Source organism: Hyperolius riggenbachi, chromosome 7 (assembly GCF_040937935.1).
Source record: "Hyperolius riggenbachi isolate aHypRig1 chromosome 7, aHypRig1.pri, whole genome shotgun sequence".
Classification (NCBI taxonomy): domain Eukaryota; kingdom Metazoa; phylum Chordata; class Amphibia; order Anura; family Hyperoliidae; genus Hyperolius; species Hyperolius riggenbachi.
The window spans coordinates 228,437,321-228,462,386 of NC_090652.1; the positions used below are offsets into that span (position 1 = coordinate 228,437,321).

Consider the following 25,066-nt stretch of genomic DNA (forward strand, 5'->3'; position numbering starts at 1 on the left):
CATAAAAAAACCACTGCTGATACTTTTACAGAACCAATCCCTTATCAAGGTTAATCTATTCCTATGCTTCTATCATAAATGTATTTATTCAAACTGTATACAAGATTGACTTTTAAATATATACTTGTGTAGTTTGCAAGAGGAGATTCAAATGGTTCTCAACACCAAAATGGATCCCCGTATAAATACAGGGCTAACCTGAATCCCTTAATGCAGGTATGTCAAACTGGTCAAGATCCTCACACATTTTTGATACAGCTAAAATCAATTGATGGGTCTGAATAAGGAAAGGTGTGGTTAGTCAGGTAGAACACATTCCTCTCTTTCTCAGTCCATCCTAAATACTGGCATGGATCTGGCCCTCCAGGCCTGGAGTTCGACACATGTGCCTTAATGTAATTGACTTTGATACCCCTGGTCTAGCTGCACTACACAGAGCAGTGATGTGAGGACAATTCACACCGCAACCAACCATATTTTATACTCCACTGATCCATCCTGAATAACGTGAAATCTGATTTTAGCTACAGGTGTTCATTGAAAGGTATACTGCCCAACTTGAATTTTTTTTAATATTTCATGTATGGAAAATTAAAGTACATTTTGCCACAAAAGCACCTGTCTTTTCTTTTGGCTTTCCCAATGTACTTTTTATTGGTATTTTGAAAGAAATAGCAATACATGCATTCTATTCAAAACTGAACATTTGTACAATGTACTAACATGGTCAACATTTGTAGAAGATACAATTACAAGTATTAACTCCTACACACCTGCCGCATCGTGTATGTATGCCCCTATACACAATGCTTCACAACCAGGGGCGTAAATACACGTACCCGCGTTGTTTACCTCGCCGCTCACAATCTCCACCATTCATTTCCACCGCAGTTCTGCCGATAAGGTGATCAGTGACTGGGAACAGCTTGTTCCCATCCCGCATTCCCATTCCCACATACACTTTATATATAGTTATACATACCGTATTTGGCGCCGTATAAGACGCACTTTTTCTCCCCAAAAAGTGGAGAGAAAAAGTCCCTGTGTCTTATACGGCAAAGGCAGGGAATCCCCGACTTACGAACGCCCGCCGATACGAACCGCCGACATCGGGGATTCCCTGCCTTTGTTCCCACTGTGCCTGGCTTCCCCCCTGCTTGTGTCTCCTCCCTCCCCCTTGTGTCTCTGTGGCCCCCCGTGCGAGCAGTGGCAACAGCTTACCTCCATCTTGCCCGCGGCGATTGAAGACATCCGGCTTCTCCGTACGGCTTCCTCTAGTGCCGGCTTGTAATGACGCGTCATCAATGACGCGTCATTAGAAGCCCGAAACTAGAGGAAGCCGCATGGAGAAGCCGGATGTCTTCAATCGCCGCGGGCAAGATGGAGGAGGTAAGCTGTTGCCACTGCTCGCACGCGGTCCACAGAGACACAAGGGGGAGGGAGGAGACGCAGGCAGGGACACGAGCCAGGCACATCGGGGACACGGGGGCTGACAGGAGGACAGGGGGCTTACAGGACACAGGGGGCTAACAGGAGAACACAGGGCAGACAAGAAGATACAGGGGGTTAACAGGAGGACACGGGGCTAACAGGAGGACACAGGGGGCAGACAAGAAGACACAGGGGGCCGACAGGAGGACACAGGGGGCCGACAGGAGGACACAGGGGGCCGACAGGAGGACACAGGGGGCCGACAGGAGGACACAGGGGGCCGACAGGAGGACACAGGGGGCCGACAGGAGGACACAGGGGGCCGACAGGAGGACACAGGGGGCCGACAGGAGGACACAGGGGGCCGACAGGAGGACACAGGGGGCCGACAGGAGGACACAGGGGGCCGACAGGAGGACACAGGGGGCCGACAGGAGGACACAGGGGGCCGACAGGAGGACACAGGGGGCCGACAGGAGGACACAGGGGGCCAACAGGAGGACACAGGGGGCTAACAGGAGGACACAGGGGGCTGACAGGAGGACACAGGGGGCTGACAGGAGGACACAGGGGGCTGACAGGAGGACACAGGAGGTAGTCCAGGACATGGAAGGACAAGGGGGTTACACCAGAGAACACAGGGGGAGACATGGGGCATACAGGAGGACACATGGGGGACACATGAGGAACATAGGAGGACACCATTTGGGGAGGACATGTACAAGATGCTCCTGATATATAGACGCTCCAGACCAGGTTTCGATTATTTTTTTCCCCGATTTTTGTCCTCTAAACCTGGGTGCGTCTTATATGCCGGAGTGTCTTACGGCACGAAATACGGTACTTTTTTATTACATTTTAACCCATTACACTCCTCTCCTATAGTTACCCAAATAAAACACTTAAAAAAAAAAAACACCATTTAAAAATATAAAAAAACAAATAGTTAACTTATAGACTTTTTAATATGTACATCAGGAAGGAATATTACTGTTAATTTTGCTAATAAGAGATTTTAATTAGATATATGGAATTAAAAATCACTAAACTGAAAAAATGCACCTTTGTTTCCAGATAAAATATTGGCGCCATACATTGTACTAGGGAAATATTTTATACATTGCAATAACCAAAACAAATGGGCAAATAAAGTGTGGATTTTAATCACGGCAGCGTGTTTTATTTTAAAACTATAATGGCCGAAAACTGAGAAAATGATTTTTTTTCATTTTTTTTTCTTATTCCCTTTAAAATGTATGTAAAATAAAATTCTTAGCAAAAAGTACCACCCAAAGAAAGCCTTATCGGTGGTGAAAAAAACAATATATAAATCATTTCTGTGTGATGAACAACAATAACGTTATTGGCAAATTAATGAAAGAAGCGGGATATGAAAATTGCTCTGGTTTTTAAGGGGAAAAACCTGTGGTTGGGAAGTGGTTAATGATGAACTGTGTCTCATCTTAGGAAAAAAGTTAACTGAAAATAATGTTAGCCAGCATGTAACATATAGCTAGCATAACAAACGTAATAAACATAATGACAACGCATCATAGTTTAGCATTAATGTGTCAAGAGCAGGGCCGAGCCTGGGCGGGTGCTGCGGGTGCAAGGCACCCAGGCGCCTGCCTCTGAGAGGCGCCGCCCGGCCGTCGCTCTCCCCCTGTGGCCGAAGCTCCCTCCTCCTAGCCGGCCGCCGGCGCCGCGTCAGACCTCGATCAGGCGGGCGGGCGCTAAGACCTAGCACGCCGCACTGATATGCGGAAGTGACATCACTTAGGGCGGGTGCGTCCGGCGCCCTCTTACTGGTCGGGTCGCCCGCTGATTGAGGTCTGAAGCTAATGAAAGCTGAGGGGGGAGCGGCAGCGGCTAGAGGAGAGGAGAGGAGAGGAGGGGAGGGGGGGGCGCTCCTATCACTCACTACCTAAACGGGGACCCTATACCCCCTGGCTACATATAGTGAGCACATATACCCCCTGGCTACATATAGTGGGCACATATACCCCCTGGCTACATATAGTGGGCACATATACCCCCTGGCTACATATAGTGGGCACATATACCCCCTGGCTACATATACCGGGCACATATACCCCCTGGCTACATATACCGGGCACATATACCCCCTGGCTACATATAGTGGGCACATATACCCCCTGACTACATATAGTGGGCACATATACCCCCTGGCTACATATAGTGGGCACATATACCCCCTGGCTACATATAGTGGGCACATATACCCCCTGGCTACATATAGTGGGCACATATACCCCCTGGCTACATATAGTGGGCACATATACCCCCTGGCTACATATAGTGGGCACATATACCCCCTGGCTACATATAGTGGGCACATATACCCCCTGCTACATATAGTGGGCACATATACCCCCTGACTACATATACTGGGGACTTATAACCCTGCCTGCATATACTGGGCACATATACTCCCTGGCTACATATACTGGGGACATATACCCCCTGGCTACATATACTGGGCAGTGGGCACATATATACCTGACTACATATACTGGGACATATACCCCCTGGCCACATATACTGGGCACATATACCCCTTGGCTACATATACTGGGCACATATACCCCCTGGCTACATATACTGGGCACATATACCCCCTGCCTACATATACTGAGCACATATATCCCTGGCTATATATTCTGGGGACACTGGCGGTTTGTCATTATGTGCATTTGCTGGTGAAAAGCTGCCTCTTATGTGCATTTGCTGGTGAAAAGCTGCCTCTTATTATGTGCATTTGCTGGTGAAAAGCTGCCTCTTATTATGTGCATTTGCTGGTGAAAAGCTGTCTCTTATGTGCATTTACTGGTGAAAAGTGGTCTCTTGTTATGTGCATTTACTGGTGAAACGCAGTCTCGTTATGTGCATTTACTAGTGAAACGCAGTCTCTTGTTATGTGCATTTACATGGGGAAAAGCTGTCTCTTGTTATGTGTATTTACATGGGGAAAAGCTGTCTCTTGTTATGTGTATTTACAAGGGGAAAAGCTGTCTCTTATGTGCATTTAGTGGGGAAATTTTGTCAGTAAAAGATCTTTTGTCAGTAAATTTGTAGGTATTTGTCAGTAAAAAAATAACGTGAAAGGTTGGCAACACTGGCAGGCTGCGCGGCGCAACGGGAAAGATACAGGCAGCCCACCTTGGGCTTGGCAGGGGGGAGGAGCTGACGTCAGCGAGCGAGAGTAGGGTGGCCGCAGGCAGCCATAAATATGCAGTGTGTGACTGCGTCGCACTCGCAGAGCCTCTCAGCCTGAGTCAGTCCAGAGACTAGCAGACTCGCAGGCAGCCAAAGCCAGCCAGGAGCAAGCCCATGGTAGAGGGGTAGGAATGGGGTATCACATGCATGCGTAAAGAGGTGGAAGGTGTGGGTGTAGTTATGTGGTTGGGCGCGGTTAATTTAACCACGCCCATAGGCGCCACAGAAAATCACCCCTGGTCAAGATATCAAAGAATCAGAGCATCAAAGCCTTCAAGACATATCATATGGTTATACACTTTTATTTTTATAGTCAGAGTTTCTACTTTTCTTACATTTCCGAAGGGGGAGGCGGGAAATTAGGAAGGATTTGCTATATGAATGCCTAGCTGTATTAGGGAGATTTCTTTGGGTGTATTTAAATACTTTACCCTATTTCTTGCATACCATTCCAGTGTTAGTGTGTGATTACAAATTGGTAGTAATTGATGTAGTGAATATGGCTCTGGTTTCCCCCAATCTGCCAAGATTAAGTGTCTTGCGGTACATAGCAGATGTATCACTTTGGTTCTTTCTTCTCTCAGGATAAAGTTAGCGTCTAATAGAAATATGGCCAAAGCTGGGTTTTAAAGTATATGATAGCCTACAATCAAGGCCTGCGCTACCATTCTGGCAGGCTAGGCATTTGACTTAGGGCCCCCACCACTTCAAAGGCCCCCTGCTGATAGAGTGGTTTTCCCCACTGCTGTTTATTTGTTCTTACTAAAGAGGCTTGAAAGTTCAAGCCCAGTGTATGCAGGCTGCCCCGCCTACCAGCACACTTCAGGAAGTTCCGCTGCCCACCCTCAGGCATTCAGCGGCTGCAGATCTGTGAGGTATAGTGATAGAGTCTGTGTGTACAAGCAGGGGGGCAGACTGTGAAGCAGAAGCAGCCCAGAGCATAGACACATCTCAGTGAGTCTGTGTTACTCACTGCACTGGGAGAGGGGGGTTGAGGGAAGGGGCCATGCTGTGTCTGTGTGTTCTGCTGACAAGACTGGAAGCAGCCAGTACCATGGACACATCTGGGTGAGTCTAAAGCAGCCCATACACTCAGCCGATTTTCTGGCCGACCGATCGATCCCGATCGATCGATCGATCAATCGATTGCAAATCGGTTGGCCAATCGACCGATCGACGGCCGATTTCGATCGATTTCGATGGATTTCCATCGAACTTGCAGGGTGGAAAATCTAGGTCGATCTGATGAGATTGCTTATCAGTTTGCATTGGCCTTAATGGAAATCTGATGGCAAAAAAATGCCATCAGATCGAATTTCAATAGATTTCAAACTGAAATCTATTGGAATTCTATCCTGGTAAAAAATGTTCTAAAAACGCATCAGATAGATCATCAGATGCATTTCTTATCTATCTGCTGCCAATCTGACGAGTGTATGGGCACCTTAACTCACTGTGCATTGCATCTTATCTTTCAGCCTGCAGATGTCCCCTGATCTCCTGGGAGAGGGGGCTGAGGGATAGAGACATGCTGTGACTGTGTGCAAGAAAAGGTGAATGGCTAGCTGGATGTCTGGAATACCTCCTGTACCTTTTAAAACAATTCCCTGAAATCGCTGAAGCAGCTGGCAAGCTGGTAACTGTACAGAGGCTTGCTTTCTGCAGGGTCTGTGGGAAAAACTCAGCTCTCTCACTATTGTAAAGACTGATGTGGACAGCTACATAAGGTATTTCACAGATAGTTTTTGACAGTCCATAGACTCCAGGAGGGCTGCTTTCTGACTTGAGTGAGAGACTGGCAGGGACAGGAAACACATTACAGGCAACTAGCCTCTGTGTGATGTGGGATTGCAATACAGATATGCTCTCTGCTCTATGGCCCAGACAGTGCACACCAAAAACCTGTAGCAGATCTGCAAAATGCTAGAGGTTTTTGAAGCAGATTTCAGAGCGATTCTAGGCATGTTTAGAGAGGTTTTCTAAACATGCCTAGCATTTTTTGGAGCGTTTTTGTGTAGCAGATTTCATATATTGTTCCAGTAAAGCTGTTACTGAACAGCTTCTGTAACAAAAACGCCTGGAAAACCGCTCTGATCTAGCTTTTTCCAGAGCGGTGTTCCACTTTCCTATACTTTATATTGAGGCAGAAATGCCTCAGAAATCTCAAAAATGCTGCAGCCCCCGAGTTTGCATTTGTGGAAAAAACGAGCCGCTCTGGTGTGCACCATCCCATTCACTTTCATTAGCCAAGCGGTTTCCCCCCTGCAAACGTTTTAAAAAACGCTCCAGAACCGCTCTGGTGTGCACCAGCCCTATCTCAAGCTCTCCACTCCTCATCTCTCCCTCATTCACCCTTGTTTTGCCCCTTTCTCTAGTGCTGGGGGAAGGGGGGCAATCTCCCCCCAGGCCGCCTTTTATTCAGTGATTTAGGGCCGGTCCAGTGCCTGGTGTATTTAGGTTTGTTGTTGTAAGGCAATGTGAAACACTAGGCTAGCAGATAAAAGTGCAATTCCAGGGCAGGCAAGCTGGTAAATATACACAGCATGATGCAGAGCTTGCCTGGAGGGTCTGTGGGAAAATATCTGTCTGGTCTCTCCCCATTGTTATAAATGACTGCATTTGTGGATAAGGTGTTAAACAAGTTGAAAAGTTTTTGACAGTCCCTAGACTCCAGGAGGGCTGCTTTCTGACTTGTGTGAGAGACTGGACAGGAGTCATATTACAGGCAAATAGCCTCTGTGTGATGTGGGACTGCAATACAGATACGCTCTCTGCTCCATCTCAGGCTATTCTCAATTTCTCTCCACTCCTCTCTCTGGGCTAGTGCATGCCAAAATCACAATAGCAATCGCTAGCAATTTGTGAGTGCGATTTTGTGAAGTGATTTTTTTTTTTTACAGAGAGATTTTCGAATGAATCGCTCAAAAACATACTACATGCTGTGCGTTTGTAATTTTAAAAAAAATCACAATGCTGCTGCCTGCTGTGAGAACACAGTCATAGGGTAACATTAGCCAAGCGCTTTTCAAATCACTGTCCATTTGAAAAATGCTCAGAAGCCCTCTTGGTGTGCACCAGCCCTCCCTCATTCACCCTTGTTTCCCTCTTCCCCTAGTGTTGGGTGTCTTCTTGTCATACAGGAAAGTTAAATAAAAGTGCAATCCTGGTGAGGCAAATTATTATTATTAGTGGTCAGGAGGAAACTGTGTGTGTGTGTGTGTGTGGGGGGGGGGGGGGGGGGGAGAGGAGGGCCCCACAGATTAAGTTTGCCCTGGCGCCCCAGGGCCCCTTAAACCAGCCCTGCCTACAATGTTCAAAATAATAATTTGCATACAGTTCCAAAAGGATTTTAGTTGTGAACAGTTCCATAAGATATGTATTAAGTCACCTTTTTATGGTTACACCTCCAGCATTTAGGGTCATTCTGAGGAGAACATTTTGCTATTGTAAATAAATAAAATTTGTAAAAGCGTGTAGTACCAGTTTAGAAAAAAAAATTATGTGTTTCCTAATGAAGAACCCATGTCTATTGTTTTGTTAGTAATTGGAACGCTCTCTTTGGGAACTGGATATTCTTTTGGCTTTTTTTTAATTCAGTAACTGGTTTTTAACTTACCTCATGCATGACTTGTGTCAGGTCTTGTGACAAATTCTTATATTCAACCTGCATAGATGGATGGCAGGCATGAAGCGCCAGGCAGCCATTCTTGTTCATTACTCGTACTGCTTCACTTAAAAACTTATCTTGATCAAAAAAGTGAACAGCAAAGCCGGCATTCACCAAGTCCACCGATTCATCTTCCAGTGGCATCTGCTCAGCTGAGGCAACCCTACAGAAAAAAATAAAAAAAACTTTTAATGTTCTTGGTGTAAAATATGCTGGGTCATCTACCACTAAGGCACTTGGGCCGATGAATGTTATGGTTCTGTATCTGGACAGAATGTCTTTTTCTCCTAATAACTGATGAAAAAAAAAATCTGCTTTGAGGAAAGCTGAACTTAAATAGATAAAACCAAACCAAAGAAAAAGGTTGATACCTAGGCAGTGTTACTTTCATAATGCTTGGACACTTTAATATAAAGAACTCTACTCAAGCTCTGGCAACTCTTGGGAACTGCTTAGTCATCCACATACTTACTGCTGGCATTACACCTCAAAATAGAATGCAATAATATGGGGCATTAGACTCTATACTTCTGCATAAGTACCATATTTTTTGGACCATAAGACACTTTTTTCCCCCTGAAAGTGGGAGAAAAAAAGTTAGTGCGTCTTATAGTCCGAATAATACAATGCAGTGCAGTGATTGGCCCCAGTGACGGAGCCTCGGCCCTGCCCATGAGTCCATTGGCTCCATTGAACAAATGCTGGTGGCAACTTTGATCTCTTCTTAAGGAATCCTCTCCTCCCCCCCCCACCCCCCCCCCTCCCTGTTGGCACTGTCCTGCTACTGAAATACATATTACCTGTAATACACAAGTAACGCTGTACTACAGAAGGCCGGGGAGAGGGAGACATGCCTTAATCCTCCACTTGAAGAACTACCAAAAGGTAATCACGGAAAAAAAATCATCCTTTCTATCACAAGAGATTGCAAATGCAGTTAACAAACTAGCCCAACTGTTCCGCACAGTGGAAAAACTCTGCAACCCGGCATGTCAAAAACTTAATATCGAGTCTTCAAAGGACCTCTGTGACCACTTCTTCACAGACAAAGTCTCCGCTATAAGGTCCGCCATACAACTTACAGCATCTGAGCCTAATATAGTGCCGAAGACCATTAGCAGGGACAACGCAACACCTTGGTCAAACTTCAAAGAAATTTATGAAGAAGTCACATCAAGCATCCTCCTTCACCTCCGCCTAACTACCTGTGACCTGGATCCTGGCCCAACACAGTTCATGTTGAACTGCCCCGACCTGTTCGTACTGGTATTCCTCAAAATTGTTAACTGCTCCTTACAATCAGGGACATTTCCTGCTTTACTGAAGGAAGCAATAATCAGGCCTCTCCTCAAAAAACCCTCCCTGGACCCAGATGAAATTACCAGCTACAGACCTGTCTCTAACCTTCCCTTTCTGGGCAAGCTAATTGAAAAAGCCGTTTACCTCCAGCTAGAAGCCAAAATCCTACAAAACAACAGTTATGACCCATTCCAGTCTGGCTTCAGGAAACACCACAGCACTGAAACTGCCCTCATCCAAATACCAAATATGCAACCACCTGCTCATGGCAAGAGACAGAGGAGAGTGCTCGATCCTCATACTGCTAGACCTTTCTGCAGCCTTTGATACAGCTGACCATGACATCTTGATAAACAGGCTACACGAATACTGCGCCATTGATGGCATAGTTCTTAAGTGGTTTCAATCCTTTTTGAGTGGCAGAACCCACAAAGTGTCTATGGGGCACTTCCTGTCCACCCCTGTATCACTTAAGTATGGGGTGCCCCAGGGCTCAATCCTCTCTCCCCTGCTTTTCACGATTTACATGTTACCGCTTGGAAAACTAATCCAAAAACATGGCCTGACATACCACTGCTATGCAGACGACACCCAACTATATCTTTCCTTCAAGCCTGGTGTGACAGACCCAACTCTAACTATAAACACCTGCTTACGTGAACTACAGCAATGGATGAATGACAACTGGCTGAAACTAAATGCAGACAAAACTGAAGTCCTTTTGATTGGAGGACAGAGCATGATAACAAAACAACTTAACTTGCAGTCTTCACCACTGGGAATAGAAGGCACGGATCTTTGCAGCTCTGACCATGTGCGTAGCCTGGGAGTTCTAATTGATGGGGATTTAAACTTCAGAACTTAAATCTCTGCTGTGGTGAAATCATCCTATTTTCACCTGAAGAACATTGCAAAAATCAAGCACCTCATCCCCCCAGAAGATCTGCCAACCTTAGTCCATGCCTTCATCACATCCCGACTGGACTACTGTAATGCTCTCTACACTGACCTTCCAAAAAAGGTCTTGTACCGCCTACAGCTGATACAGAATACTGCTGCCAGACTGCTAACCAACCAACCCCGTCACTGCCACATAATGCCAGTCCTGCACTCCCTTCACTGGCTACCTATAGAATGGAGGGTCCTATTCAAGATCGGCATACTGACATTTAAATCCTTGAATAATCTAGGCCCTGGATATATGAAAGATATGTTGCAGCTACGTAGCAATCCCCGCATTCTCAGATCCACAGGTTCTAATCTAGTCATACCCAGAGTCCACTTGGAAACTTTTGGTCCTAGAGCCTTCTGTCATGCTGCCCCTATGTTTTGGAAGTCCTTACCTCAACAGATCAGGACAGCTCCATCCCTGGACGTGCTTAAATCCAGACTGAAACCCCACCTGTTCAGTTTGGCATTTGCAGAAATATAACTTTTGTTGTGTGAATAGTTCCTCCTACTACCAATTACCGAATCTGAGAGAGCCTAAGCGCTTTGAGTCCTATGGGAGAAAAGCGCTATAGAAATGTTATTATATTGTATTGGAAGTACACATGAGACAAAGGAGGACACGGAAGACTGATAAGGACATGGGGGCAGGGGATGACATGGGGACAGAGGATGACACATAGGATGACACGGTGGACAGAGAATGACATGAGGGAAAGAGGAGGACACAGAGGGACATAGGAGCAAACAAAGTGACACAGGTGGGACAGAGGGAAAAAAGGGAGGTATAAGGAAGGCACAAGGGGACACAAGAGGTAATAGGGGGACATAATTTGGGAGAAAATCCACAAGACACCCCTGAACCGCAGACGCACCAGTCCTTTAAACCTAGGTTTTAGTCCTTTAAACCTAGGTGCGTCTTATTTGAAAAACACAAAGCGAGACCGAGAGCCCAATATAGTGTAGTACCTTAGTAGCAGATAAAGTGTGTAATCGAGCAATGGCTATACTCACCATAGGTTATAATACCTAGTATAGGTTGCCACAAAAAGCAACCACTGGATAGAAAGGTGGGGAGAATTATAACCTGACCCCACTCAGGTATAAGAAGTCGCTCTCTGCAGATAGGAAAAAGGGGATACACCCCTTCACCAGAGGTGGACTAGTTAATTTGTAAAACAGTATAACAGAGGCGCCAACAAGAGTAAAAGCGATTAAAAACAGTTTAAAGAGAACCAGAGATGATTAAAAAAAAAAAAAAAAAAAAAAAGTTTATACATACCTGGGGCTTCCTCCAGCCCCATACGCACGGATCGCTCCCACGCCGCCGTCCTCCGCTGCCTGGATCCGCCGGTACCGGGTCCCGTCATTACCGCCAGTCGGCTGGCAGACGCGGCCAATTTTCCGCATCACAGCGGCTCCCTCCATACCCTTACGTTTGCTGCTGCCTACTGCGCAGCCGCATGCGTAAGGGTATGGAGGGAGCCCCTGTGATGCGGACAATTGGCCGCGTCTGCCGGAAGTGACGGGACCCGGTAGCGGCGATAGAGGAAGCTGAGGATGGCGGCGTGGGAGCGATCCAGGCTTATGGGGCTGGAAGAAGCCCCAGGTATGTATAAAAGCCTTTTTCTATTTTTAATAAGCATTCCTCTCTGGTTCCCTTTAAAGGGGGAAGTTGGTGGACTCACCTCCCTCATAGAAAAAAAAAACGGACAATGGGACGTTACTCACATACAAAGTAACTTATTAAAAGCTCCAAGATTTGCAACGCATTTCACAGGTCACTATCCCGCTTCATCAGGCAATAGTTTGGAGGGTACACAGTCGGGTCAATATCCTGGCTAAGTGCCTCTGTCAGGTGCGTCTTATGGTCTGAAAAATACGGTACTTCACTAATTCAAATCAAAAAAGCAACTCAAGGTTCTCACAAAATAGGGTTTTTTTTTCCATGTGGGCATTACTTATTTGAAACACTTGAATTTGTTTTCACTCAGGTTATACTATTACTAGCTTATAGCTCCTATAATAGCTGTAATTACATTTAGTTGGAAAATGAAAAAAGTGCAATGCACAAAATGATGTGCAGCCATTGCTAATGAACACAAATGCCTTCTTTAAAAAAAAGGAAAAAAAAAAACAGAACTAAACCTTTGAAGCAAACCTGAAGCAGAAAAAAAAGTATGATATAATGACTAAAGTCGCGAACATAGAATTTTCTGTTTGCGAACGGTGAAACCTGACCTTCCGAACAAGGTTTGCGAACAGATGAATCTGGTGATCTGCCATAGAATTCAATGGGCAGGTGTATTTTAAAATCTACAAAGACTGTTTCTGTCCACAAAAGTGATGGAGGGGGATCCATGCCAAAAATTCCACCAAAAATTACGGAGTTGACACAGAGTCAAGTTTTAATCCCTACAGGGCAGAAATCACATTATGCACAGCTCTGGGTGTCAGTGGGCTGTGGAGTTATAAACATGAGAAAAAAGTACCCTCATGGAGCGACAATTATGGAAAACACCATAAAAGTTGCAAAAAAAAAAATGTACATTTTATTCAAAGAACAAAAACACGAACATGCTTAAAAACAACAAGTTAAAAAGTTCCCCAGTTGCTGATTATAATCAGACATCCTGGAAGATTACCCAAAGTTTATATGAGCTGGTCAATGATAATATACGTATGCATTTGTAGTATATAATTACACTCAATGGTTAGCCAAGGACTGTGCAAAAAGCTATATAAACACGTATGAGGTGTGTATAGACACACCATGAATCAATGTATTATATAGGAGATAACAGAGGCGCCAAAAGGATAAAAGGGGTTTTAAAGGAGCTTAAAAGCCAGGCGTTAAAAGAGGTGCCGAGTGTTTGTTTTGCTAGATGCTGTAACTCCTTTTTCTATTGCCTGAGGAAGCGGGCACTGACCTGTGAAACGCGCTGCTTTGTTTTATCTGGAGTTCGTTAATAAATAGACTGAATGTACAGTCGTGTTGTGTCTGCTTGGAGGAGGCAAGTCCACCACTGCCTCCTCTAATTACCAAATTTTTGGATTTTAAGCTCCTTTAAAACCCCTTTTATCCTTTTGGCGCCTCTGTTCTCTCCTATATAATATTGTATCCACCCTGGGTGGAGGGTTGCGACCCTTTTCTACTATCTACAGAGAGCGACTTCTTATTCCTGAGTGGGGTCAGGATAATCTCCCCACCTGCCTTTACAGTGGTTGCCTATTGGTGACCCATGCTTGTGAGTATAACAACTATTACTCTTTGTCATTATCCCCTTTGTCAATACATACTACACTATTGGGGCTCTTGGTGTTCCTCTGTTTATCTCGTTTGCATGTATGTTGTATATACACCACACCTGGAGTAGCAGTGAACAAGCAGTGCCCTTAGTGACTTGGTGAAAAAGGACCAAGGTTTGTGAAAAAAATAATAGAGATAGATATAGATATAGATAGATATCTGTATATATTCAAAAACTGAAATTTCATCAGCAGTGCAAAAATATATGCATTCAGGCATGGAGCATATAAAGTGATACAGTACAACCATCTGCACTATGATATTACACTACAAAAAGTGCTGTGAATAAACCTGTGAAAGGAAATTGTGCAAAAAAGCAATGGCTTACCAGTGAGATGAGGGTAACCAGGAGCAGGGAGCTGTGCCCTACGCGCTCGCAGATGGCTTCTGCTTCAATGGAGGCTGCTGAAGCTAAAACTGCGCGTGCTTATGAGGAGGATAAGAGGGGTGGAGACCGCTGCGCAATAGAGTGTGGCCACACATCTAGTTCCAGTCCAAGGAGCGCTGACGTCAGCGCTCCAAAGAGGAACCATGTGACTTCCGAGTATGCTACCAAAAGGTGGGCTGTGGAGTGTCATACATAGAGAAATGTAATAGTACTATCAGAATACATTGAAATAATAATGCAGTGGAGTGGTTCTGTGCCTGCAACTTAATGAGACAAAAGCAGTAGTGTGAACACAGCTCTGGGTGTCAGTGGGCTGTGGAGTGTCACACACACAAAAAAACAAAAACAAACAAACAAACAAAAAACACTGCAGACCGATGTGCTAGCCCTCAAAAGGGCTATTTGCTTTCACAGCTAATGTGGAACAAGGACACAGGCCTAGCTAATGCTTTTCCTACCCATCTGCAGCAAGTCTGACCCTGCTCTTCTTACCAGTCAGCACAGCAGCCAGCAGTGAAATAATCCAATATGGCCACCGCAACTGCTTTTTGATAAGGGGGTGGTGGGGGTCCAGGAAGGGCTGCTAGCTGATTGCCTGCCATATGTCTGCTGACTGTGAGGTAAGGGGTCAAAGTTTAGCTCAATGATGATGTATAGGGGGCAAATTGAACACGCCAAATGTTCTGTTTGCCGTGAATGTGAATAGCCGATGTTCGCAGAATACTGCTCACCGGCGAACTGTTTGTGCCATCTCTAATAGTGACTTGTATGTGTAGTACAGATAATAAATAGGATGTTTGTAGCAAAGAAAAGAAAATATTTTTATATAGCTTTTTTTTATTACATTGCATCATTCTGTCACATTTACAGTTTTCAAACCACACTCTATAAATGTCTATAAAGTTATAAAGTTACAAAGCAGAAATAAAGACCTTTTGAACTTTCCTGCATTAAAACCTTAACTCAGGCTGTCTCTCACTTTTTAAGTGCTTCAGAAAATAGGACTGTATTCAACCCAAATTAGGTTGACAGTGGCGTCCCTACCATTGGGCGCAGGGGGGCGTGGCGCCCCGGGTGACTGACAGTCAGGGGGGTGTCGCCACAACCCCCCATGGAAGGGGAAAAGCAGCGCTAGAAGGAGGGGTGGGGACAGCGGCGGGGAGGGGGAACAGATCCCCCCCCTCCCTCCCTCACCTGGGTCCCCTCCTGCTTCTCTTCCCCACCGCTGCCCGCCCACGCCCGGTTCATCTCCCCGCAGCCCACTGCGGGGACTGCCTTCCGGAGGCAGAGCAGGGCTACGGCAAGATGGCTGCCGAAGCCCTGCACTGGAAACTATTTGTGTCTCCAGTACAGGGCTTCGGGCGCCATCTTCCCGTAGCCCTGCCTGACTGTCAGCGCAGGAAATTTGGGTGCAGGAGCCAGGAGGCCGACCAGGTGAGTGAATTTTTTTTTTTTACAGGATTATTTTCTGGTGACTGTTGCCCACATAATGATTATTTTCTGGTGAATGCTGCGCACATAGCGATTATTTTCTGGTGAATGCTTACCACATAGCGATTTGCTGGTGAAATGCTGCCCACTTTACGATTTCTGGTGAAATGCTGCTCTCTTTACGATTATTTTCTGGTGAAATGCTGAACACTTTATGATTATTTATTTATTTATTTGTTGTATTTATAAAGCGCCAACATATTACGCAGCGCTGATTATATTATGGTGAAATGCTGCTCTCTCTTTACGATTATTTTATGGTGAAATGCTGCCTACTTTACGATTTCTGGTGAAATGCTACTCTCTTTACGATTATTTTATGGTGAAATGCTACTCTCTTTACGATTATTTTATGGTAAAATGCTTCTCTCTTTACGATTATTTTCTGGTGAAATGCTGCTCTCTTTACGATTAATTTCTGGTGAAATGCTGCCCACTTTACGATTTCTGGTGAAATGCTGCCCACTTTACTATACAGGGAGCACCTATACCCACCGTGGCGCGCTTAGTATGCCACACTCGCTCCTTTTTTTTTTGGGAGGGGGTGTCTTATAATAACCAGCACCGGGTGTCAAACGCCCTAGGTACGCCACTGTAGGTTGAATAAGAGAAACTTTTGCATAGATGACAACTGAAGTTTTTTAACCCTGTACTGGAAAACAATATGAGACTCTGTATGTCTTAGCTGTACTACACATACAATTCACTATCTTTTAAGTTTATTTTCGCTTTAGGTTTGCTTTAAGGAGGCAATTAAACACTTTAAATATTTCCATTGTTATTTTCAGAAACATCTTAGATTTATTTTACTTTTTGAAAAAAACTACTACTCACGTGTATGAGACATTTTCTGCAGCATTGCACTGTCGAGCCATATTTATTTGAGAGTCACTGAAATCAATTCCCAGCACACTTTTAAAATGAGGTGCCAGTGGCAATGTGGATTTCCCAGTCCCACATCCAACATCCACTGCCAGGGAAAGAGGAAGGGGAAGTCCTTTCTACAGAGAAAAATATAATTAGGGTATTAGTCACAGCTTGCAATGTGTAGGGAGATTACCACATACTGTATGTACGTTTTGCTTAAAGTGAACCCGGGGAGTAAATAAACAATTATATTTATCCTCCTACTCCTAAACATGACTTTTTTAAGTATCCCAGGGTTTTCTTTTATATTTAAACAGTTACAAAGAAGGTTGAATGTTTTTCTGTCTCTAATCAGAAACAGCATATTAAGGGCTTGATTCACAAAAGGGTGGTAAGTATTAGCACACCTGTGAAAAGCCCCTTAGCACGCCTAAAAGAAACATATCGCGCGCAAACTTTACGAGCGTAAACCTTTACATGCACAAATTTTCATGGTGCAGCGTTTGCGCGCTAAACACGCATATTAAGCGTGTTCGTTCAGCGTGCACCGTGAAGCTTTACGCGCATAAAGTCTCGCGATTTCTTGAAGCTTTGTGCGTGCTACTACTACTTAGCACCCTAGTTAGCAAGCCCAAAGCCTTTAGGCGTGCTAACTAGGTTAGCACCGCTTTGTGAATCGAGCCCTAAGTGTCCCAGACATAAAATACTTGTTGACCTTTTTATCTCTCTCCCTTGAGCTCAGAAGTGGTATTCTGCCAGAAAAACTTTTATGACTTATTTGCTTATCAGTAATGCTTTCTCTATTGCTGACAAGGTACCGACAAGACGCTGTCACTTCTATGCTTAGAAATTCACTCTAAGTAAAACAGCCTGTTTATTAATATATTTTGTACTGTTCATTAGAGATGGCTCGAACCTCCGATTTTCGGTTTGCAAACCTCGAACGCGAACTTCCGCAAAAAGTTCGGTTCGCGCAAACTTTTCGAACCGCAATAGACTTCAATGGGGAGGCGAACTTTAAAAACTACAAACATTTATGCTGGCCACAAAAGTGTTAGAAAAGATGTTTCAAGGGTTCTAACACCTGAGTTTTTGCATGGCAGAGTGGGATACACACCAAAAGTCCCTGGGAAAAATCTGGATTTGACGCACAGCAGCGTTTTAAGGGCAGAAATCACATTGCATGCTAAATTGGAGGCCTAAAGTGCTTTAAAACATCTTGCATGTGTACACATCAATCAGGTAGTGCAATTAGTGTACTGCTTCACACTGACAGACCAAACTCACTGTGTAACGTACCGCAAACAGCTGTTTGTGTAGTGACGGCCGTGCTGGACTGGTGCGCACCATGGCCAGAGTGCAGGCGATAGCGGTTTTCAAGCCTATATAGTCGCCGGGCTGAGGTAGCTCAATGACCGAACAGTGACTGTCCAGCTGATCGAATTTGGTCTGTTCACAATGAAGCAATGACCTTTTTATCTTGGGTGTGGTGTGCCCCCCCCCCCCAGACACTCATATAGCCGGCGGTCATTGCTTCATTGCGATACGCAAGCCCCTTCACCGCAGCAAGGTAACGATCACGAATGGGAATTGACACATGTACATGCCTTTTTTTTTGTTGTGGCAGCTGCAGTGCAGCCAGAAAAATTAGGCAGGCATGTACACGCACCAGAAAATTATAGCAGCCGCTGCTAGCAGCGGCCTTAAAAATTCAGGAATCTGCCTGGAGTCCTGGACTCTGTCGGTGGTAGTGGAGAAGGCAGTCAAGTGGCCTGCAGGCAGAGATGCTGTGTGGGGAGCGACTTAGTCTTAGGGCGGGCAGTCACACGGTGTGCAGGCAGAGATGTTGTGTGTGAGGATTGACTTAGTCTTCGGGCGGGCACTGCCGGGCAGTAGCCCTCCGGGATCCATGCCTCATTCATTTTGGTAAAGGTGAGGTACTGAACACTTTTGTGACCTAGGCGACTTCTCTTCTCAGTGACAATGCCTTCAGCTGTGCTGAAGGTCCTTTCTGACAGGACGCTTGAGGTAGGGCAAGACAGAAGATGGATGGCAAATTCTGACAGCTCTGGCCACAGGTCAAGCCTGCGCACCCAGTAGTCCAGGGGTTCATCGCTGCTCACAGTGTCTACATCCACACTTAAGGCCAGGTATTCGGCTACCTGCCAGTCGAGGCGTTGGTGGAGGGTGGATCTGGAAGGGCTAAGGCGAGGCGTTGGACTAAAGAATGTCCGCATGTCCGACATCACCATGAGATCGCTAGAGCTTCCTGACCTTGTCTGCGTGGACAAGGGAGAAGGATTACTGGCAGTGGTACATTTATTCCGTTGTGCTGTGACACCCTTAAACGCACTGTAAAGCATAGTTGCCAGCTTGTTCTGCAAGCACTGCATCCTTTCTGCCTTCTGGTGATTTGGAAACAGCTCTGCCACTTTGTGCCTATACCGAGGGTCTTGTAGCGTGGCCACCCAGTACAGCTCATTCCCCTTGAGTTTTTTTCTACGGGGGTCCCTCAACAGGCTACACAGCATGAAAGCCGCCATTTGCACAAATTTGGATGCATACATACTATCCATCTCCTCTTGCTCTTCCTTAGTGATGTCAGGTAAGTTCTCCTCCTCCCCTCAGCCACGAACAATACCATGGGAACGTTGAGCATCACAAACCCCCTGCGACGCCTGCTGCGGTTGTTCTTCCGCCACCTCCTCCAAAAAAACAAAACAAAACAAAAAAAAAATCCTCTCTCATCATCTGACTCCTCTTCCCCACACGACTCGTCCTCCTCCTCCTCCCCCTCCTCTGTGCTGCTGCAGGTGTTGAGGAAACATCTGGTTCTGAGAATTGATCCCACAACTCTTCCTCCTGTTCCTGTAACTGTTCTTGTTCACGCTCCTCCACAGCTTGATCCACCACTCTATCTACGCACGGCACGCTCCAGGAAGAAAGCATATGGGATCAAGTCGCTGATGTCACCTTCACTGCGACTCAACAGGTTTGTCACCTGCTCAAAAAGCCGCATGAGCCTGCAGGCATTTTGCATGAGTGTCCAGTACTTCGGCCAGAACATCCCCATCTCCCCCGAGTGTGTCCTCCTACTGTAGTTGTAGAGATACTGGTTGACGGCTTTCTCCTTTTGTAGCAGGCGGTTAAACATATGGAGGGTTGAATACCAGCAAGTCGGGCTATCACAAATCAAGCGTCTCACTGGCAAGTTCTTTCTCCGCTGAATATTAGCCAAGCGTGCCATGGCCGTGGAAGACCGCCTGAAATGCCCACACAGCTTCCTGGACTGCTTCAGGACGTCCTGTAAGCTTGGGTACTTACACACAAATCTCTGAATTATTAGATTCAGCACATGTGCCATACAGGGTACATGTGTCATCTTTCCCAAATTCAAAGCTGAAATGAGATTGCTGCCGTTGTCACACACCACGTTGCCAATCTCCAGTTGGTGCTAGGTCAGCCACTGATCCACTTGTTTGTTAAGAGCAGCCAGGAGAGCTGCTCCAGTGTGACTCTCCGCTTTGAGGCAAGACATGTCTAACATGGCGTGACACAATCGTACCTGGCATGCAGCATAGGCCCTGGGGAGCTGGGGCTGTGTAACTGGAGAGGAGATCGCAGCACCAGTAGAGTTGAACTGCCACTCAGCCAAGGAGGAGGAGGACAAAAGCGAAGAGGATGGAGTAGGAGGAGAAGGCGAGGAGGTGGCAGCAGGCCTGCCTGCAAGCCGTGGAGGTGTCACAACTAGGTCCGCTGCACAGCCATGTACTCCCTGCTTGCCAGCGGTCACCAGGTTGACCCAATGGGCTGTGTAAGTAATGTACCTGCACTGACCGTGCTTGGTAGACCAGGCATCCGTGGTCAGATGGACCCTTGACCCAACGCTGTGTGCCAGAGAGGATACCACTTGCCTTTCAACTTCACAGTACAGTTTGGGTATCACCTTTTTTGAGAAATAATTGCGGCCTGGTATATTCCACTGCGGTGTCCCAATGGCCACTAATTTTCTGAAGGCCTCAGGATCCACCAGCTGATATGGTAACAGCTGGGGAGCTAACAGTTCCGCCAAGCCAGCTGTCAGACGCTGGGCAAGGCGGTGACTGGCAGACATTGGCTTCTTCCGCTCAAAGATTTCCCTCACAGACACCTGGCTGCTGCTGTGGGCAGAGGAGCAGGAACCGCTCAAGGTGAGAGGCGGAGTGGAGGAGGGTGGCTGTGATTGTGAAGGTGCAAGGGAGAAAGCGGCTGAAGATGATGCACCTGAAGGAGGAAGAGGAGAAGGAGGGTGGCTTTGCTTTTGTGTGCTGCTTTTCCTCAGGTGGTCTTGCCATTGCAGTTTGTGCCTTTTCTCCATGTGCCTTCGTAAGGCAGTTGTCCCTTTGGTCATCATGTCTATTAGGATCCCACGTGGCATCCATGGCAGTATCATCATCATCATCATCATCATCATCATCATAATTATCCTCCCTAGCTTCGCTTGCATCAGACACCTCCAAAACTACACCAACAGCAGGTACTTCATCATCCTCCTCCTCACACGTTACAGCCATAGTGTCGCCTAACTCAGACATATGAGGTGGTGTAACTTGCTTAGCGCCTTCCTCTTGTTGTAACAATAATGGCTGTGAATCAGTGAATTCCCCACCAAATAACTCCTGCGAAGTGTCAAATGCAGAGGATGTGGTGCTTGTAGTAGCGCTGGTGGCTGCGGAAGATGAGGTGTTCTGTGTTAAACAATCAACCATGTCCTGACAATCTTGGGAGTTGATGGGATGTGTCTTCTTCTGAGCACTATACTTTGGACCAGGCAGGGCCACACGAAATCACGTCAGCACGACCTCGAACAGACCTGCTGAGTGGCCTGCTTCTTGGTCTGCCTTTGCATCTGCCTGTTTTGTCCATATCGGCGGGATGAAGTGAAAGGTTTGCACTGACCTGACTAATACAATGTGCAGTCACGCAGGTGCAGTGAAAGGTATGCAGTGACTGGTATTACAATACAATGTGCAGCTGTCACACAGGTGCAGTTAACAGGTATGCACGGACTGGTATATTAAATAGCGTGTGGTCACACAGGTACTGTGAACAATTATGCAATGACTAGAATTACAGATGTGCAGCTGTCACACACACAGGTACCGTGAACAGGTGCAGTGACTGGTGGTATATAACACTGCGTGCGCTCATGTAGGTAGGTGCACTGAACAGGTAGGTATGCAGTGATTGGTATTACAAATGTGCAGCTGTCACACAAACAGGTAGTCACTGAATATGCTGGGCCTGGCAGTGGCACAGTATGAATTACCAAGGGGCCAAGGACCAGCTGCAACTGGCTGACAGGGCTGTATATGCAACACAAGTGTCTGTGGGACACACACACACACACACACAAAAAAAAGATCACAAGAAGAACATTAGCTCTCAAAAGAGCTGTTGAGGGGTGCTTTTTAGCAATAAGTATCAGCAAGGAGCAAGCTAACAAGCCTAATACAAGAGCCTAACTAAGCTTTCCCTATGTCTACAGCAGGTTCTCTCCCTTCTCTAATTACTGCAGCCACACGAGTGAGTGAAAAGGCTGACGCTGCCTGCCTTTTATAAGGGGGGGAAGCTCTAAGATGGAGTGTAGCCTGATTGGCTACCCTGTGTCTACTGACTGTGATGTAGAGTGTCAAAGTTGACCCTAATGATGTAGTACAGGGGGCTTTTAGTGAGCTAGGGGAGGAGGGGAACAATGCACTATCATGAGACGATCTGTTTCTCTGGTTTATTCAATGAAAAATAGGGGCAGCTGTACATATACTACATTCTCATCCCACAGGGCTCCGAATGACTGCTCTAGTCTGACGGGCATACAAGGTTTTGTGGGGGCTAGATTGTTCTTGAGAGTTCTCAGGTGCAAATGTTTGGCAAATAAAGGTAGCCATAAATCTAGCGATTCTGATTCCATTGACAAGGGGTTCTACTTTATTACGGAATTGACTTCAGTATGGTTGATCGAAAGTCGATCAACCAGTAACCCTTACACTACAAATTATTTCCTATGCGATTAGCCTTCACATTCGATCTGACTGATGTTGTGTCTCCATGCTCTGTCATGCTCGATCGAATGACATGTGAACAGCAGCTGATTCCTGTGCGATCGACCGATATCTTGCATCATGCTCAATCGACTAAACTGGTAGATTTGACATGAAATCAGCCACTTATCATATGGGAATTCTGGAACACGCAATGCTCTCTTGATTCTATAAAATGATTGAATCGAATGGTCGATCGTACAGCCAAATCGCTGGATGTATGGCTACCTTTAAGGCCCATACACACGTCGGATTTTTCCGGACGGGTCGTTTAAACGTCCCATCGTTCAGTCGTCCGCACGCCAAATCGGGCGTGTGTACAGTCCATCGTTCGGGTGATAAGACTGGTCAAAATCAGTCTTATCACCCGAACGACGGACTGTACACATGCCCAATTTGGCGTGCGGACGACTGAACGACGGGACGTTCAAACTTTCCCCCTTTTAGGCGGATTTTAATTATTTTATCCTTGTTGGCGCCTCTGTTATACCTGTTTTACCATAGATCTAGTCCACCCATGGTGGAGGTGTGTATCCCAGTTTTCTTCTTTCTACAGAGAGCGACTTTTTACTACCTGAGTGGGGTCAGGTCATAATTCACCCCACCTGCCTTTTCAGTGGTTGCCTTAGTGGCGACCCATTTTTGTGAGTAGAACACCTTATGTTTGTATACTAAACCTCCTCCTTTATTTGACATACTACACCATATTGGGCTCTCGGTCTCATTTTTGTCTTTTCAAGCCCACAGCGTAGGCTTACCAGATCAGCGAAAGACCCAAATTATTGGGTCTGAGTGTGATTGTAGTTCCCACAGCACATGCGGTAGAGTATCACTCCTACATCACTTCCTCCAAAAATGCATCAGCTCAGGCTCCCAAGTTTGTATATCTCACTAAATATTATAAATCCGAAAGTTTGGATGTTTGTTAGTCGATCACGCAAAAATGGCTGAATGGATTTGAATGAAATTTGGCACACACATAGGCTATCATTCATAAAGCATTTCCGCATGCGGAAATGCATAAAACAGCTGACTTTACCGAACAGTCGGCAAAGTCAGCATTCATAAAGGCTCTTTCCGCATGAAAAAATGACATACCGAGAAGAGCGGTACATTTCCGCCTTGTGCGGAGTTTTTCTAGATTAATCTAGAAAAAGTAACAAACACATCCATTCATAAAGATTAGAGCAAGCGGTATGCGGAAGGAAAATACCGCTTGCTCGACAGTAGCGATAGGCGGGCGGATTACATGTAAATGAATGGGACGGACCTCCCAAGCAGCATCAGACAGAGAAGCGCACGGAGGGAATCGGGCAGCTTTTATGTTTCCGCATGTCTTCCGCCACGCTACCGCCAGCTTCCTCCAGAAAACCTCCGCACTTGTATCGCAACAGGCAACTTCTTTATGAATGACCACCCAGAAGTCTTAAGTACCGGTTGCGGAGAAGAACGGTGTTTTCCCGCACTACCGACTGGTCCTTTATGAATGATAGCCTTAGTACATTACCTGGAATTACATATAGGATACTTTTTATCCACATAACCAAATAGCGGGCGGAGACAAATACAAATTTCACTGGGAAAATGTAAACTGCAGCGATTCTTACACTGTTTATGGTAGGGTTCTCAAACTTTGCACAGTTGGTCACGGGGTGACTGTAATTAATATTCAGAAAAGTGGGTGGAGCCACTATTGATTTGCACTGTTAATGGCACAAGCCTTAAACCTGGTACATTTGGTCATTGGGTGACTGGAGTCCAAATTCAGAAAAGGGGGTGGAGTCACAAACAGCCAATCAGATTTGTTTCATTTCAATGCGAATTATTGATGCCAAAGACTGCAAAGCTCACAAACTTGGTCATTGAGTAATTGTGTGTTAGGGTTAGAAAAAGTGGGCGGAGCCACCACCAGCCAAATACATACCCTGGTAATGCCGGGCCATCAGCTAGTGTGAAGGTAAAAATAAAGCCTCTAAGTGCACATGCACATCATAAGAGGGTACACTTAATGTTTTAATTGCCCCTTAAGAGCATCAATCAGTAGGATACAGTACAGATAAAACTTAAGTATTCACCTACTTACAGGCCCTTATTACAAGGACCCAGTAAAGTTACAGTTCAGTTAAAGTAGGCAGGCACAGTCACCATGTCCTCTATCCACTCCGCCTGACCGGTTTCGCAAAGGCATCATCAGGGGCTTGTGGATGCATGGTGCGGCTATATAATAACAGCTGATGTGGCATATTTATACATAGTAATATAACATGAAGCAGGACTATCAGCAAATGAGCACTTTATGAAAAGAACTGTAAAATACAGTCAACAAACAGATTCTTTTAGATTATACA

The 25,066-nt window shown here is 45.8% G+C and overlaps 1 protein-coding gene across 4 annotated transcripts in view; it reads right to left on the reverse strand.

Moving 5' to 3' along the window:
* LOC137524891 (putative methyltransferase DDB_G0268948) overlaps positions 1-25,066 on the reverse strand; it is a 118,758-nt gene that overhangs the window by 20,842 nt on the left and 72,850 nt on the right. For all 4 annotated transcript variants that reach the window (XM_068245379.1, XM_068245378.1, XM_068245380.1 and 1 more), the window contains 2 exons: positions 16,606-16,772; positions 8,285-8,498 (listed from right to left, as the gene is read on the reverse strand). In XM_068245379.1, the coding sequence (XP_068101480.1) occupies positions 8,285-8,498; positions 16,606-16,772 (381 nt within the window). The remainder of the gene's footprint in view (positions 1-8,284; positions 8,499-16,605; positions 16,773-25,066) is intronic.